The 18533-nt window shown below is 40.2% G+C and overlaps 2 protein-coding genes across 2 annotated transcripts; one reads left to right on the top strand and one right to left on the bottom strand.

Annotated features, from left to right (window-relative positions):
• The first annotated feature begins 955 nt into the window (after positions 1–955).
• Positions 956–3546, top strand: LOC139445216 (3-beta-hydroxysteroid-Delta(8),Delta(7)-isomerase-like). Its single transcript, XM_071226354.1, has 3 exons — positions 956–1308; positions 1734–1770; positions 2676–3546. Exons 1-3 carry the CDS (start codon positions 1020–1022, stop codon positions 3055–3057), a joined length of 708 nt encoding a protein of 235 aa, XP_071082455.1. The 5' UTR covers positions 956–1019; the 3' UTR covers positions 3058–3546.
• A 2392-nt stretch (positions 3547–5938) lies between these two features.
• LOC139445133 (aggrecan core protein-like) lies at positions 5939–17404 on the bottom strand. The gene is made up of 2 exons (XM_071226233.1): positions 17322–17404; positions 5939–16578 (listed from the first exon to the last, which is right to left on the bottom strand). Exon 2 carries the CDS (start codon positions 14351–14353, stop codon positions 13361–13363), a length of 993 nt encoding a protein of 330 aa, XP_071082334.1. The 5' UTR covers positions 14354–16578; positions 17322–17404; the 3' UTR covers positions 5939–13360.
• Positions 17405–18533: the final 1129 nt, after the last annotated feature.

Genomic DNA, 18533 nt, shown 5'->3' with positions numbered 1-18533 from the left:
CGTGTTTTGATGTTTGTTTGTTGTTTACGCCGCAATCAGCAATATTCCAGCTATATAACGGTAGTCTGTATATAATCGAGTCTGGATCAGACAATCCAGTGATTGACATCATGAGCATCGATCCACGCAATTGGGATCGATGACATGCATCAACCAAGTCAGCGAGCCTGACAACCCGATCCCGTTAGTCGCCTCTAACGACAAGCATAGTCGCCTTTTATGGCAAGCATGGGTTGCTGAAGACCTATTCTACCCCAGATCTTCACGGGTCGTATGTTTTGAGATGAGGGGGTGGGAGGGCAGTTCCACCCCCCCCCCCCCCCCCCCCCCCCCCCAGATATTTTTATTTATAGAAAAACAGTTTTATTTGAATCAAGTTGGGGTCAAGTGATACTTGTACAAATACTCCCCCCCCCCAAAAAAAACCAACAACTTCGCACTGTGATAGGTGGCCACAACCATGCTTGGAGTTGAACTCGAAACCGAATGACCGTTATGTTTACAAACAAGTGACGACTGTCGTGACGCCGAATAATTACCCCTGCTAAAATACTTTCTTTGTTTGTCAAAGACATAAACAAAAGTATGAAAGTTACTACATTTGGGGTTAAAGGGCAAATTTAAAGATTCTTGTAATAGCCGCGCCCACACTGGTGGCAGCGATGTTACCGAGAGTGTAACGAAGGTGTCACGCGCTGGGAAGGAGCAGGGAAAATTCCAGCCTGCGACATAGTCCACTAGTAAACTGGGCCCCGTCTCTCATATCGCAAGTTGACCACGCGCATAGAGAGCCGAAAACCAGTGCACATGTACACTGGTTCCATTGCTGGTACGAGTCACAAGCTTTGCGCTTTTATTAGTTTAGGTAGACAGGAGCCCAGTGAAGTATAGAGAGCTCCGCGAACGGACTATCACTGTGAGGAGCTTGATGCAAATTCTGATTGGTGGTCTTTCTCTCAGCTGAGAAACATGCGACAGAGGTCCAAAGACGTACAGTAAATACAGTTATAATAGCAGTCATGGCAGCAGAACACCCTTATATACCAGAAGACCTGAAATTACCTCACTATCGTCCGAACGACAAAGGAGTCGTTGAACTCCTGTCAGTATTCTTCGGTGTCGTCGGAGTGTTTATAGTGTTGACATGGGTTTATTCTGGAACAACGAAAAATCCGAGGTTTACATTCACACAGCGTTTAGTGTTATGTTGGTTTGTGCTCTGTGGTCTAATCCACACTTTCCTGGAAGGATACTTCGGTGTATTCCATGACGTTCTTGCTGGCGATATGTCCTTCCTCGGTCAACTGTGTAAGTACGGTCAAAGGGAGGTAATTTGTAGAATTTGGGAAGAGTTGTCTCCTCTTATCACGAATTATGATTTTGTCAATATATACATATGTATCATACATGTATTATGTTTGTTTAGAGGTTGTTATTTACTAATCTCATCTACAAGAAGTGAAATATGTGTTTAATCCAAGAAATATTATTAATTAGTATGTTTTCATACTCTTTTCATACATATTTTTCATTGGGACATGAATAACGATGAGTCAAGTCATGCAAATGAAACTAAACTTGGGTGCTGGACACTTCAAGAAATACCACGTTATGTACTATGAATGCAAATTATCTAAACAATGGTTAATATATTGTAATATTGCGATAAGTATTTATACTGTGTATATGATGGTTAATTGAATTATTACATCAACAATGTTTTTTTGTTTCAGGGAAAGAGTACAGCATGGGTGACAGTAGATATATGAGGTTTGTTTGTTTGTTTGTTTGTTTGTTTGTTAAAGAGTACAGCATGGGTGACAGTAGATATATGAGGTTTGTTTGTTTGTTTGTTTGTTGTCTAATGCCGTATTCCAGCTATATAACGGCGGTCTGTAAATAATTGAGTCTGGACCAGAAAATCAAGTGATTGACATCATGACCATCGATCCACACAATTGGGATACGATGACATGCATCAACCAAGTCAGTGAGCCTAACCACCTGATCCCGTTAGTCGCCTCTTACGACAAGAATAGTCGACTTTTACGGCAAGCATGGGTTGCTGAAGACCTATTCCAGCCCGGATCTTCACCGGGTCCCCTATTTTAAACTCAATATTTTGTATGTCTTATTGAAGTGAAAAATATTACATCAAAAGCCATACATCCAACACCCTCACCCCAACTTCTCAGAGTTGACAGTCCATCTACCTGTCTGGATCTAATGTGAAGTTTAAGGAGTGATTAAACATCCTCACAATTGAAGTTTTAGGTCTGTGGGGAAAGGTGAGCTACTGTACCTCTGAGTTTGGTACCTATGGTTTTGAGGCCTGTATAACCATGATTACATGTTTTAATGGTAGTCAGGGGGCCACGGGTGGCCCTGTCGTCTAAAGCACCGCGATTCACTGTGCAGGGTTGCGTCCCTTGGGCATGCCAGAAACCTATGATTGTGGGTTCGATTCCTGGTTTTGCCCCAATTATGTTTCTAGGTTTGTCAGCTCCATACCCGTGCCCGTGGGTCTCACCGAAGTGGAAAACGTCTGAGACCTGCATCACTTCGGGCTTTCTTCCACATTAAGCTGAAACGCCAAGATATAACTGGAATACTGAGAGTTAAAAAGCAGTGTCAAACCCAACTCACTCATGGTTGTCACACATTTGTTTTTTCAGTTCCGATGCATTCGTGGTGAGCATGGAAAGAATCACAGCCTTCGTTGACGGACCTCTGAGTTTTGTGACGGTGTTGCTGTACTTTCGGAACAGTCCCTACCGCTACATCATCCAACTCGTGGTCTCCCTGTGCCAACTGTATGGAGACACTCTGTACTTCATGACGGAAATATTTGAAGGCTTCTCCCATGGCTATATGTTCCATCCCCAGTATTTCTGGTTCTATTTTGTGACCATGAATATGTTTTGGATTGTTATACCCTTGTGTCTAATATGCCAGTCCTGCTACAAACTGGCCAAATCCCAGGCTCAGGTGGATAAGCTGAAAGCCAGTGAATACAAGGCAGCGATGGCAAGGCATGATAAGAAGAAGAAGCGATAATGTTAATGAATATAGGTTGTTTCTGTGTGTGCATATAGGGGCTCAACTCTGAGATCTGTTACTGATCTTGGACAAGGCAGCGTTTTTATGAATCATGGTATTGTGTATCTATATGTCACTCTTACTTTAAGGTTGCTCAGTCTTGTGTGTCCATATGTCACTCTTACTGTGAGGGGGCACTGGTGGCCTAGTCTTGTGTGTCCATATGTCACTCTTACTTTGAGGGAGCTCATTCTTGTTTGCCAGATGTCCCTCTTACTGTGAGAGGTACACTGGGGGCTCAGTCTTGTGTGTCCATATGTCACTCTTACTGTGAGGGGGGACACTGGGGGCTCAGTCTTGTGTGTCCATATGTCACTCTTACTTTGAGTGAGCTCATTCTTGTTTGCCAGATGTCCCTCTTACTGTGAGAGGTACACTGGGGGCTCAGTCTTGTGTGTCCATATGTCACTCTTACTGTGAGGGGGGACACTGGGGGCTCAGTCTTGTGTGTCCGTATGTCACTCTTACTTTGAGTTTGAGGGGGCACTGGGGGCTCAGTCTTGTGTGTCCGTATGTCACTCTTACTTTGAGTTTGAGGGGGCACTGGGGGCTCAGTCTTGTGTGTCCGTATGTCACTCTTACTTTGAGTTTGAGGGGACACTGGGGGCTCAGTCTTGTGTGTCCAGATAATGTTTCTCGAACAATACCCATGCTCGTGGGTTTCACCAAAGTGAAAACGTCTGAGACCTGCAACACTTTGGGATATCCTCAAGCATTAAGCTGTCAGTATTAAACCCAACTCACTCACACCTACTTTGAGTTAGACTTTTTTGGGTTTGTCCAATTTTTGTTGTATATCAAGATCTTTCATCTGTGTACAATACAGTTGACAGACATTGGTAGATTTTGCAATATCACTATTTAACTGTTACGATGTTGTAGTTTGGTTCAGGTTAAAGTAACTTGTCATTTATGAATTCTTAAAAAGGACCAAATGAAATCTTATGATGTCAACTAGTCTCCCTGAATCTTGAGATAAATACAACAATGAATCCAACTAAAGTCCAGAATAATTTGGCAAGTCTATTTTGCCTTAGCCTTAAATTAAACTTTTTCTGGGCTCCATTTGGATTTTATATTATATTTTGTAGATATGTTTTTAAGTAAAATAACCTTATTTCTGTAACCATGGTAACAAAATGTTAGTGTAGGTGCCAAGAAGTATTTTTGTTTATTAGAATTAAGCACAAATGTTTTTATTTATTTTATTTTTTTTCAAGTTTTGCAATAGAAATGATAAATAATTACTTCTGACATTAATGAGTTAATCTTGTTCCGTGACAGTTCTGTAGAAGCTATTTACCTGTATCAGTCGATCCACACATATATTTTCAATTTAGGATTTCTAGTGGATCTGAAGCCCATTGATAGATGAATGACACTTTGCCATATCATGTTTATGCATTGTCTTACATATGCCTCAGTATCCTCCGCAACATTTCGTGCAACAGGTACAATGTTTTTCTTGCCTTTGTCTCTACAATGTGGTGACCAATTTAACTGACATGTTTTCTTACATGTAGAGGGGCCACGGGTGGCCCAGTGGTCTGAGGCGCCGTGATTCGCTGTGCAGAGTTGCATCCCTTGGGCACGCCAGAAACCTATGATTATGGGTTTGAATCCCAGTTTACCCTGATTATGTTTCTAGGTTTGTCAGCACCATACCCGTGCTCGTTGGTTTCACCGAAGTGGTGAACGTCTGTGACCTGCATCACTTCAGGCTTTCCTCCCACATTAAGCTGACTCGCTGCGATATAACTGGAATAATCTTAAAAGCGGCGTTAAACCAAACTCACTCACTTAGACGTTGAGCCCCTGTTGTTTATCCATACAATTACAGTAAATGTATACTGGATTGTTTAATCATTATTGGATACACACACAGTTACCTCATCTGTTTTAGTTTTTTAGAGTCACATTAAAACCAAATAAATATAAAATTGAAATAAATGGAAGGAATTACTCCTTAAGCATTGTTAAGTTCATTGCATACCCAAAACATTATTTAGTCCTGTGAAGTATCTGTATTAGGGACTGCCAACACCTTTCATGAGTGTAGGAACTCTCAGAGATTTATTCAGGTTTGTTACTCAGTGTTAACCTGAGAGAAATTCCTGAACACAGGGATAGAAATAAGCTATCCTGGACCAGTTTTGTTATTGTTAAAGGTATCCTAAGGGCTGGTAGAATTTCAAACATTTTAGAGAGTACTGCTACATGGTATTACTATACCGGCTATAGTCTGTTTGTTGCAATATCGTACCGATGAAATGCAAATTAGATATAAATCAAAATGTAACGATTCGTCTTAAATGGCATGAAAGTTTTTTATTTGTCCATACCAACATGATATACTCCATCGTGTGTTTTTAAGATATCAAAATATTGATTTGTATTTATCATGCAATGTTTTCAATACATTTCAAATTTTAATTGATGATTGATAATTGTCATAATTTAATGTTTAATTTATAGAAATAAAAGTGTATTTATTAACTTTGGTGTCTGATTGAAGTCATGTATTATAAATGTTTATTTGTTTGTTTTAATGCCACATTCAGCAATATTCCAGCTGTATGACAGAGGTCTGTATATAATTGAGTCTGGACCAGACAATCCAATGATGAACATCAGGGGGATGGATCTATGCAATTGGGATATGATGACATCAACCCAGTGGCTGCCTACCCAATCCAGTTAGCCTCCTCTTATGACAAGCATCTGACCCAGATCTTCACAGGTGTATTATTTGTTAAATATCGGCTATTGGCTTAGTATTTCATCCAAAACAAAATACAAACTCATGACTTGAAAAATAAGGTAAATAATTTATTGAATATTTTGCATAAATAACATGTACATATTTGTGTACAACGCAAATGAGCTTGCACACTTTAGCCCATCCTTGAGTTTCTGAGGATAGTTTCATCTCCATGTTCCGTGAGCCAGATCATCAGAACACAACAAGGCATCTGGTCGAAAATGGATGGCCACTCTTCCCTGACTACATTCTCATATAGGCAAATAAGATTGATTGGAGATAAAATGCTTGGCATTTGTGTTTTCACTTTGCAATGTTGTGTCCAGATGATGCAGGCTTTCAACAGAAACACATGAAGACAAAACAAGGATGACTTGAGCCTTGAGAGACACCATGTGGACAGTGATAATGAAGAAACATTCACAGGATCAGTACGGGTGGAAACTGAACAGTCTAAATACAATACTAGCTCAGTAACTGGTCATTTGTTATAGGGAGAGATTGGTTGTGCCCGGAGAACGGATGGTCCTGGGTTCGATCCCAGGCCACGTCAAACCAAAAGACGTTAAATTGCTCGGAGTCAGTATACTGTGTCTGAGTGGGGTATTCATGTTCAACTGCGGCATGATATCTCAGTGGGCTAGCACTATAAATCGGCATTAGTCTGGACTAGTACAAGCAGCCAACCACACACGCTATTTAAGTGCAATAATCTTGGATGCGACATTACACATAATTTCACCTCACCACTGTTAGGACTGAATCCGGGGGCACGGGTGGTCTAAGGCACCGCGATTCGCTGTGCAGAGTTGCGTCCCTTCGGATGCTCCAGAATCCTATGATTGTGAGTTCGAGTCCCGATTTTCCCCGATTATGTTTCTAGGTTTGTCAGCACTATACCCGTGCTCGTGGGTTTCACCAAAGTGGTAAACGTCTTGAGACCTGCATCAGGCTTTCCTCCCACATTAAGCTGACACGCTGCGATATAACTGTAATACTGTTAAAAGCGGTGTTAAACCCAACTCACTCACTAGGACTGTATCCTATTTTGCTGCCAGCATACACAACTTTTTGTAACATTTTTTTTTTTCATGCCCCCCCCCCCTCAATTATAAATTGCCTGTCCGTAAATAAAGTTCAAAGAACTGTCATTTTTTCATGCCTGCCACCCCTTGTTGTGATTAACAGTGCCAACCCTCCCTCTCTTGCAATGTCATGACCCCCTCCCATATTCTCACATCCACACCCTCTCCATAATAGATGACCAGTCGCTTAATCTGCCCTAATGAACCACCACCATTAGAAGTCGTCAACTTTTCCATTAGAGAAACTAATTTCTTCATTGACAATATTTAATAATTGTACTTTTTTCAATTCAGTTTTCCTGGTATGACTGTACAGTGCATCTAATAATTATTTTTTATATGTATACTAAATCTTCAATGCAATATGTTTGTGTTTCCCAGGGAAATAGTTTGTCACAAAGCCATAACAACAGTGCAGAGAAAAACAAACAAAAACATAATATATCTACAAAGATATACATGAACAAGATGAATAATTTACAAGTATACCATAATATACAAGATGTAAGGTCGACTGACCAACGAGATATCTAGTTTCAAGGCTCTCCATTGAGTTTAAGGCAAGTGATAATGTGTCAGCTTGATGGATGTATGTAGTAGTCATGTATTTCATCCTTCAGAATAACTTCAGAAGGGACATTTGATGGGAATCAAAAGGGATATTTCACATCAACCTCATATAAGACGACGACAAGAAAAAGATCTGTAGCTAGTTATCGGCAGTCAGTAACTTTCTTATCGTTCTCCCATCATGCTTACCCTTTTTAAGAACACCTGGTGTCATCGCTGATTTTCAGTGATCTACTCATAAATTTCACTGCAATTTTGCCTTAATCTCATTAAAATCAGACCTCAGTTCTCTTCCGCTAAACAAAGATCTGAGGACATCCCATAAGGCCCTAATAATTAGGGGTCACGTCAGAACGACCTTTCATCCGACCAATCAGAGCATCGCTTACCAGATTATGAAAGTGACAGTCAGAATGTGATTTCTAATCATGCATCCTCGAAAACTTTAACTCTGAACGATAGTTACGGGTTTAATGACTGAATCCATACAATCTAGACCATCTATTAGCCATTCCAGAATGTTCTTCTGTTCAAGTTTCAAATCTGTAATCGAGAATTTGTCAAAATATGTTTAGTGCCGTAAAGCACGAGAAAGCTGCCTTCTGATTGGTCATTCCATTGGTCGGTCAAAGTTTGCGCAAGGTCAGTCTGACGTGACCCGTAATAGGATGTCCTCAGATCTTTGTTTAGCGGTAGCGAGAGCTAAGATCTGATTTTAATGAGATTGATTTTGCCTTGTATGCCCATTAGAATCTGTTTTATCGGATAATCAAGACTGGTACTTGTCTGGTTTTGACGTTTTATTTTTACATTCTATGAGTGAGTGAGTCCTGACAAACATCATGGACACTCTGACCGTCATAGTTTTGTTTGGAGCCCAATTTGAATGACACAGGGATACAAAATAGCTGTCAAATCACAAGACACTTATTAGCCAGAGAAAGTAAGTGATAGTGAGTGAGTAAGTGAGTTTGATGCCGTTGTTAAAAGTATTCCTGTTATATCACAGCATCTCAGCTTAATGTTGGAGGAAAGCCCGAGGTGATGCAGGTCTCGGACAATTACCACCTTGGTGAAACTCAAGATGCTGCATCTGGTGACATTCTTATGAAAGCTGTTTCATCGCTTGGTTTAACCTATCTTAAATTCAGTTTACAAATTACTATTACTTTAATTAGCTATAAGATTAGCTCTTCAAATGCTTACAATACAACTGAACAGAATTCATTGACATTGCTTTGAAGATGGATCTGATTTCAATCATCATTTTTACCACAAATGATGAATTAATTGGTTGTGGTCTAGTAATGATAGTGGTCCCAGTGACCCAGTTGCAGCATTGCCTCCCTTGGACACGCCAGAAACATGTGATAGTGGGTTTGAATCCCAGTTCGCCCTGATTATGTTACTAGGTCTGTCAGCACCATACCCATGCTTGTGGGTTTCACCAAAGTGAAAAACATCGGAGACCTGCATCACTTTGGGGCATCCACATTAAGCTGAAATGCTGTTATATAACAGGAATACTTTTCAAAGCAGGGACTGGGTGGCCCAGTCATCTAAGGCGCCGCGATTCTCTTACAAAAGTGCGTCCCTTGGGCACGCAAGAAACCTATGATCGTGGGTTCGAATCCCAGTTCGTCCAGATTATGTTTCTAGGTTTGTCAGCACCATACCCGTGCCCATGGGTTTCATCTAAGTGGTTAACGTCTGAGACCTGCATCACTTCGGGCTTTTCTCCCACATTAAGCTGACATGCATTGATATAACTGGAATACTGTTAAAAGCGGCATTAAACCCAACTCACTCACTCACTCACTGTTCAAAGCAGTGTTATACCCAACTCACTCGCTTTATTAATAATAGACTCTACTCCCGAACACAGGTCTCGTCATCCTGTCAAACATTATACGTTTCTGACCATTTATATCAGACCTTGATTAAGATTGCTACCAACATGATCATATATTACTGTAGAAATATCAATAATGTTCGTGAACATGATGCAAACCTTGAATACTGGAAGATTGGAAATAATATTGCATATATGATTTTAAGAATTTGTGACGTGTTCTAAGGGGAGGTAACTAGTTCTATCGTCTAGGGTAATAGTGTGAGGACTGTTATGGAGTGTACACAGAGGTCTAACACTAAATGCAAGATCTTTCTCACGGTGAAGGAAAAAACTACAACTTGTGAAATTACCTGAGGTTTCTGTGTCAATTTGGGGGCACGGGTGGCCCAGTCGTCTAAGGCGCCGCGATTCGCTGTGCAGAGTTGTGTCCCTTGGGCACGCCAGAAACCTATGATTGTGGGTTCGAATCCCAGTTCACCCCGATTATGTTTGTCAGAACCATACCTGTGCTCATAGGTTTCACCAAAGTGGTAAACGTCTGAAACCTGCATTACTTGGGGCTTTCCTCCCACATTAAGCTGACACGCCGTGATATAACTGGAATACTGTTAAAAGGGGCGTTAAACCAAACTCACTCACTCACTCATTCACTCTGTGTCAGTTAATTTCTTTCGGATGAACACAATATTAATTACTTTGAAGATGCATTGACAGTTCCATTTCTCAAATGTCTTCACTGTCATTATATGAATGTCCTCTCTCGTACATATAGAATTAACCTTACACATCACAATTTATGCACTTACTTGATTCTTTCACAATTTTACAGAGGCAATGCATCTTTGATAAAAATTACGAAGCTAAAGAATTAAAAAAAATAAACATGTTTTGTTGTCAGAATTTGAGATGAAATGTCTGGCCATTCTACATTAATATTGCCAAACACTGCATTGATGCTAACTTGAAAGGACGACTATACTCGAAAACAACAAGACTGCTGGAAAGAGTGAGTGAGGAAATAAGGTGAGTTAAAGAATATGGAGTATATATCTGCTCGTGCTTGGTCGGCCATAACCATACAAAAGTAGAAAAGTGAAAGGCACTAACTCATAATGGATGATCCCATCACTGCTAATACTCCTGTAGACTTGATAGTGATGAAGTTTGTTCTCCATCATATACCGTTTCCCGACCCTGCATCCCCTACTGTTACAATTGATAGAAACATAATGAGTTCTTTGATCCCAATCTGACCCCACCCCAAAAAAGCAACAAGAAAACCGGCGCCTAAATTCAAATAAAACTAAAACCCTTATTTCACCATTGTTCTTTGTAGACCTTATATGTGAGATTTAGAGTAAATAAATTTGATGGCAACATGAACACATGAAATATTAATTGATGTCCATCAAGTAGAATGAACATATTGAACGAATTTGTCTGTGGCATGAAGAGAAGCACCAAAGCATTTCCAAGGAACCCTGGAATGAGGAAAACGCCACCTGGTCCAGCAATACATCAACTATCAATGGTCACAGGTTACCAATGTTCATAGCTGTTAACTTTTCTCATCGTCCCTCCATCAAATGTAATGTATACACTGTTCCTTAGTTCATAAACCACTGAATGTACAATGTCTATGACTATACTACTCAAAAGAAGTTCAAGAACACCTGATGTTTAGTTTGACTATAGTTAGTCTGTTCTGTTCAGGAACTTCCCATGAAAACAAGGTTTGAACAGGAGAGCCACCACTCAAGCCGACAACAGAGATTGGTGTCCTTGTTCTTATCGCTCGCTCAGTGTATCTGGCCTTGAGAGGTTAACTATAGTCATAGGAAAAAATCGGGTGTTCATTAACTTCTCTTGGGTAGTATTTATGATTCTGTACATGTCTATACACGTAATTCTAAAGATAAAATTACAAACCGGTAAGATATGATTTGAAGGCTTAAAATACCACGCAATGTACAACCCTGACAGAATGTAACAATGTAAGAATGTAACAATAGCATCTGTAGCAGGCATCCATGTAAGCAAATTACGATAAATCTACTACACTAGAGTCAAGGTCATATAAAAACTGCAAACAAATCCACTACAACATACTAACACACTCACACAACCATGATAAATAGAATACATTTTCAAAATGTTCTTTGCACAGTCTCTAAACTGCTCAAAAGCTTGAACCAATTTACTATACACTACAACATCAGACTGTGACTAGAAATATTTTGAAAACGTAGCATCATATTCTTATGAATAAACAGATATGGGTTCTGCATGATTTATATATTATGTGAATATCACTGGAAGTAATGTCAAATGCAATGTTTCACTGTCTCATGACAAAATAAACAATTTTCAAACAAAATATTTGTAATCACAGTGAGGCTTGTCTCTTCCTGATCATTGACGGCACCTCACCACAGCTCATACCCCCATTACAGAGTTTAGGACAGTTCCTGAAAATGGCCTACAGAGGATTAAATCTGCTGTAACCACCACTGTTCTTACAACAAGAAATTACTCTTACAGAAAGGTTGAACAGGAGATTCTCTATTGAAAAGGCTTTGAATTAAATATAGTGAAAGATAGATTTTCAATGAAATATACTAGAACTTCACATTGTATTTGCAGAGTATTTCGTAGGTATTCATTTGAAATCTGGTTTTATTTAAGAGAATAATTTACAACAAATAAAACTCACCATGTCAAGCTAGCTGCAGAAATATTTACCTCCCCATGTAAACCTGATTACAAGGATCAGATATTGTTCCCCAATGTAAACCTAATGTCAAGGATCAAATATTGTTCCCCCAATGTAAACCTAATGTCAAGGATCAAATATTGTTCCCCCAATGTAAACCTAATGTCAAGGATCAAATATTGTTCCCCCAATGTAAACCCAATGTCAAGGATTAAATATTGTTCCCCCAATGTAAACCTAATGTCAAGGATCAAATATTGTTCCCCCAATGTAAACCTAATGTCAAGGATCAAATATTGTTCCCCCAATGTAAACGCAATGTCAAGGATCAAATATTGTTCCCCCAATGTAAACCTAATGTCAAGGATCAAATATTGTTCCCCCAATGTAAACCTAATGTCAAGGATCAAATATTGTGTCCCATGTAACCCCGATAACAAGGATCAAATATTGTGTCCCATGTAACCCAGATGTCAAGGATCAAATATTGTGTCCATGTAACCCAGATGTCAAGGATCAAATATTGTTTCCCATATAACCCTGATGTCAAGGATCAAATATTGTGTCCCATGTAACCCTGATAACAAGGATCAAATATTTTTCCCATGTAACCCTGATTTCAAGGATCAAAATGGAGAAATGGATGTATGAGCCGAGTGAGGAACAAAACAAAACAAAATATCCATGAAACTCTCTAGATAGTCAGCGAGTTTAACCTGCTCATCATGTTACCATGTAAACAACAACCCAACATGCTGGATATAGAGCTGAAACAGCCACATCAAAACACATTTCAATCCGATGTCCTTGTGAATGTCTAATTGTATAAAATGGCCCTCTCTTGGTGGCACACTTCGATTAGGATATCCACACTATTGAACTTGCAGTGTGTCTGGTTCTGTCATCACTTTACAGGATGAATAATGGATCATCCTGCAAATCAATTCAACTTGCGTGTTCTGTTCAAAATATGTTTTGCAGAGTCTGTTTTGGTGTTTGTAATGCTAAGTGCACTTCAGAGTGTCTGCAAGGCTCATCTTCATCTTGTGTACATGACTTGATTAATCATAAGTGTCTTCCAGCCAGGAAATCACAAAGTTGCTTGCACCACCACATGACCATGCCCAGACTCCAGAATTCACATTAGTCTTGAATCAGAGACATTGATCCTCCTCTCACAAACAGTCTTGTGCCATCACATAGAAGAGCTCAGGTCCTAGACCTCTGGAAATAGGCTTGTTGCTTCACCTCAGTTCAAGCAATTGTTCACATGTACTTCATCTGTTATCTATGTTGGTCACTAAGTCCTTCATGAATTGATCAGATGTGTGGGAAGTTAGTCCAGTTGGTAGAGCTGTCACCTTGAACATGTTGGCAGCAGAAGTGTGGGAAGTCAGTCCAGTTGCCAGAATTGTCACCTTGAACATGTTGACAGCAGAAGTGTGGGAAGTCAGTCCAGTTGCCAGAATTGTCACCTTGAACATGTTGACAGCAGAAGTGTGGGAAGTCAGTCCAGTTGGTAGAGCTGTCACCTTGAACATGTTGAAAGCAGAAGTGTGGGAAGTCAATCCAGTTGCCAGAATTGTCACCGTGAACATGTTGACAGCAGAAGTGTGGGAAGTCAGTCCAGTTGCCAGAATTGTCACCTTGAACATGTTGACAGCAGAAGTGTGGGAAGTCAGTCCAGTTGCCAGAATTGTCACCTTGAACATGTTGACAGCAGAAGTGTGGGAAATCAGTCCAGTTGGCAGAATTGTCACCTTGAACATGTTGACAGCAGAAGTGTGGGAAATCAGTCCAGTTGGCAGAATTGTGACCTTGAACATGTTGACAGCAGAAGTGTGGGAAGTCAGTCCAGTTGCCAGAATTGTCACCTTGAACATGTTGACAGCAGAAGTGTGGGAAGTTAGTCGAGTTGGTAGAGCTGTCACCTTGAACATGTTGACAGCAGAAGTGTGGGAAGTTAGTCCAGTTGGCAGAATTGTCACCTTGAACATGTTGACAGCAGAAGTGTGGGAAATCAGTCCAGTTGGCAGAATTGTGACCTTGAACATGTTGACAGCAGAAGTGTGGGAAGTCAGTCCAGTTGCCAGAATTGTCACCTTGAACATGTTGACAGCAGAAGTGGGGGAAGTCAGTCCAGTTGCCAGAATTGTCACCTTGAACATGTTGAAAGCAGAAGTGTGGGAAATCAGTCCAGTTGCCAGAATTGTGACCTTGAATATGTTGGAGTCCAGAAGGACCAAAGTCATACAAGAAACTGGACTCATTTCCTATCCTGAAGCACCCGAAACCACTGCATATGGCCAAACTATCATCCATGCAAAACTCTTTCTTCTTCAATGTATTCTCCACTTGGTCAAAACATCAGTTTGTCTCTGTGAAATATCTTTCTTTCCATTGCATTCCTACGACTGAGAACTTCATCAATGTCCCCTGATTGCAGTCTGGCAACAGATGAACGCATCTAAGCCTTCCCCTTGATCAATCACGCTACAAGTGACGCTACAAGTGGGTCGATGCTCCCATGCCGTCTTTGATGAATCTATCAACAGGCTGATCTATCAATGCCTTTATTGATGAATTTAGCAACAGGTTGATGCATTCTAGACTTCCTCGGTAACCTAGCAACAGGCTAGTACTCGGCCCAACATAAACCTAGACTATCATCCATGCCTTCTTAGATGAATCAAGCAACAGGTTGATTCATCCAAGCCTTCCCCAATGAATCTAAAAACAGATTAATACATCCTAGACTTCCCCAATGAATCAAGCAATGAGTCTGTGCATCCATGCCTTCTTTGATGAATCTAGCAATACCTTGATTCATCCAAAACTTCCCAAATGAATCCAGCAACAGTTCGATGCATCCTAGAATTCCTTTATAACCTTGCAACAGGGCTCCCTTAAACATACACCTAGACTATCATCCATGCCTTCTTTGATGAATCTAGTCATACACTGATCCATCCATGCCTTATCCGAAGAATCTAGCAACAGGTCGATGCACATATGCATTCTTTGAGGAATCTTGCAACACCTTGATCCATCCAAGCCTTCATTGATGAAACAAGCAACAGGTCGATACATCCATGCCTTCACCAATGAATCATGCAACAGGTCAATACATCCAAGCCTTCATCGATGAATCAAGCAACAGGATGATCCATCCAAGCCTTCATCGATGAATCATGCAACAGGTCGATACATCCCAGCCTTCATCGATGAATCATGCAACCGGTCGATACATCCGAGCCTTCTTTGATGTATCATGCAACCGGTCGATACATCCGAGCCTTCTTTGATGAATCATGCAACAGGTCAATAAATCCGAGCCTTCTTTGATGAATCATGCAACAGGTCAATAAATCCCAGCCTTCATTGATGAATCATGCAACCGGTCGATACATCCGAGCTTTCTTTGATGTATCTAGCAACAGGTCGATACATCCCAGCCTTCATCGATGAATCATGCAACAGGTCGACACATCCTGCATGTGCTCCCTCCAACATACACCTTGACTATCAGTGACTGCCCCAAACAGATTCCTCACTGAAGAAGAATAACATTTCTTTCCAACATTCTACAGGTCCATGATCCCTAATATTAATGTCCTCACAGAAATCATCACCTCTTTAAGGCTCAGTGAATAAAAACAACAATTTTACAGTATGTACATTATGGAAGGCCAATTGTTTGACAAAATCTGACTTTTCTAAGCTCTTAGTCAGCAGTGTTGAACACATCCTGCCAAAATGTTGCTTTTCCTTTCACACAAATACAATAAATGTGTAATATCCACTTTGGGGACAAGACCTTGGCATCAGGAATGACCCTGACATTGATTTGAGGACTATAATCCACACATACTTCATGAATGTTGAAACATCTTATAGTTAAGCATGCATGCAATCTGTATGGAAACTGAAAGAGTTGATCTTTGGAGAACTACATCACTTGATTTGAAGATCAATCATCTTGAATATGTATAGTTAAACAATATATCATTAGCATTAACAAAATCAGGTATATATTTTTTTATATTTGTTTCCATTATTTCATTGCAAATATCCTTCCTCTCTTGAAGAATCAAGCAAAAACAACAGCTGGCTATAACAAACATCCGTTACGTTCACACGTCAACACTTCTTGACACTTGAGGAACTGGCTACAATATCACTTTAAAAACACTTGTTGATCCTCAGCAACCTTGAAGATGTACAGGCAACATTATCCATGGATAACCAGACAAGGGTCTGTTGTGAATGTGTTGACATGGACTCAGTAGGGATGGACGAGGCATGTATTCCATGGCCAAACTCTTGTTGGTACTCTCTTGTGTTTTAGCCATTATCAAGATTCCTGTATCCAAGATGGCGCCTGGCTAACTGCTTGCCTTTTCCTTCTTTGCTAAGACAGAAAACTTTTTAAAAGCAGCAGCGCCAAAAGTAGTGATGATACTCGATGCCTCCTTCCTCCACAAGTGTTGCCCTCCTGTAAAAAAATACAAGTCGTTTGAGAAGGTGAATGACAATCTTATCATTATTGATTATCAGTGTATCTTGTCACTACCCAAGTCATGTTCGAACGACACACGGGACCAAAGGTAGGTGTCCAATCAAGTTACACTGTTTTTTGGCCAAAACAGATACCTCTATATGACTTTCCTTGTCATGTTGCATACTGTCTTCAATGCAACTTCAATGCAACTGTGATTGACTGATTGATGTATTGAGGCCTATCAAGCTCCTTCAGCTAAACATATCGAGACCAATCAAGTTACTTTAGTTAAACACATTGATGCCTATTGACCTCCTTTAGCTAAACATATCGAGACCTATCAAGCTCCTTTAATTAAACACATTGAAGCCTATCAAGCTTAATTAGCTAAACATATCCAGGCCTATCAAGCTCGTTTAGTTAAACATTTAGAGGTCTGCCTTGTTTTTTAACATAGGTCTTAACCCAACACTTGTTCAAAAGATTCATACTGATAGGATGTTGATTCAAGAGCAAAAGTATTTCACTGCTTAGCTGTGAATTGACAACAATCAACAATCATAACAATGACTGCATCTTAATAACTTCATCAAGTGAAGAAACAAGGCAGCACTCTGTCATATTTCTGTCTGTCTACTTGAAGACGATAAAATGAGATATTACTAACATGCAACGTTTAATTTTAACTCACCCTGAAAATAGAGCAAAACTCAGCTCCATGTCTGAAATTGACTTACCTCTATTGTTGAGTCGTAACACCTTGTCTGTCTGGGTGGATGTGACAGTTTGGACACTCGCTTACACTTCTCCTCTGGTGAATGTGATCAGTGTTAAGGGAAACAGAATCCTTTTTAGTCTGCTCTCAACAACAAGCATGGGGTACTGGGACTAATTGGACCAGCCGATCCTCTTTAGTCTGCTGTTCAATAAACATGGGGTACTGGGACTATATGGACCACTCAATCCTCTTTAGTCTGCTCTTACAATAAGCATGGGGTACTGGGTTTATGTGGACCACTCAATCCTCTTTAGTCATCTATTACAACAAGCATTGGGTACTTGGACTATATGGACCACTCAATCCTCTTAAGTCTGCTGTTCAATAAACATGGGGTACATGTACTTGGACTATATGGACCACGCAATCCTCTTTAGTCTGCTCTTACAATAAGCATGGGGTACTGGGACTATATGGACCACTCAATCCTCTATAGTCATCTATTACAACAAGCATGGGGTACTGGGACTATATGGACCACTCAATCCTCTTCAGTCATCTATTACAACAAGCATTGGGTACTGGGACTATATGGACCACTCAATCCACTTTAGTCATCTATTACAACAAGCATTGGGTACTGGGACTATATGGAACACTCAATCCACTTTAGTCATCTATTACAACAAGCATTGGGTACTGGGACTATATGGACCACTCAATCCTCTATAGTCATCTATTACAATAAGCATGGGGTACTGGGACTAATGGACCACTCAATCCTCTATAGTCATCTATTACAATAAGCATGGGGTACTGGGACTAATGGACCACTCAATTCTCTATAGTCACCTGTTACAACAAGCATTGGGTACTGGGACTATATGGACCACTCAATCATCTTTAGTCTGCTGTTCAATAAGCATGGGGTACTGGGATTATGTGGACCACTCAATCATCTTTAGTCATCTATTACAATAAGCATGGGGTACTTGGACTATATGGACCACTCAATCATCTTTAGTCATCTATTACAATAAGCATGGGGTACTGGGACTATATGGACCACTCAATCCTCTTCAGTCATCTATTACAACAAGCATTGGGTACTGGGACTATATGGACCACTCAATCCTCTTTAGTCATCTATTACAACAAGCATTGGGTACTGGGACTATATGGACCACTCTATCCTCTATAGTCATCTATTACAATAAGCATTGGGTACTGG

This window comes from Haliotis cracherodii, unplaced genomic scaffold (genome assembly GCF_022045235.1).
Source record: "Haliotis cracherodii isolate W230 unplaced genomic scaffold, xgHalCrac1.p SCAF_6, whole genome shotgun sequence".
NCBI lineage: Eukaryota > Metazoa > Mollusca > Gastropoda > Lepetellida > Haliotidae > Haliotis > Haliotis cracherodii.
This window is presented reverse-complemented; position numbering and strand designations above follow the sequence as displayed.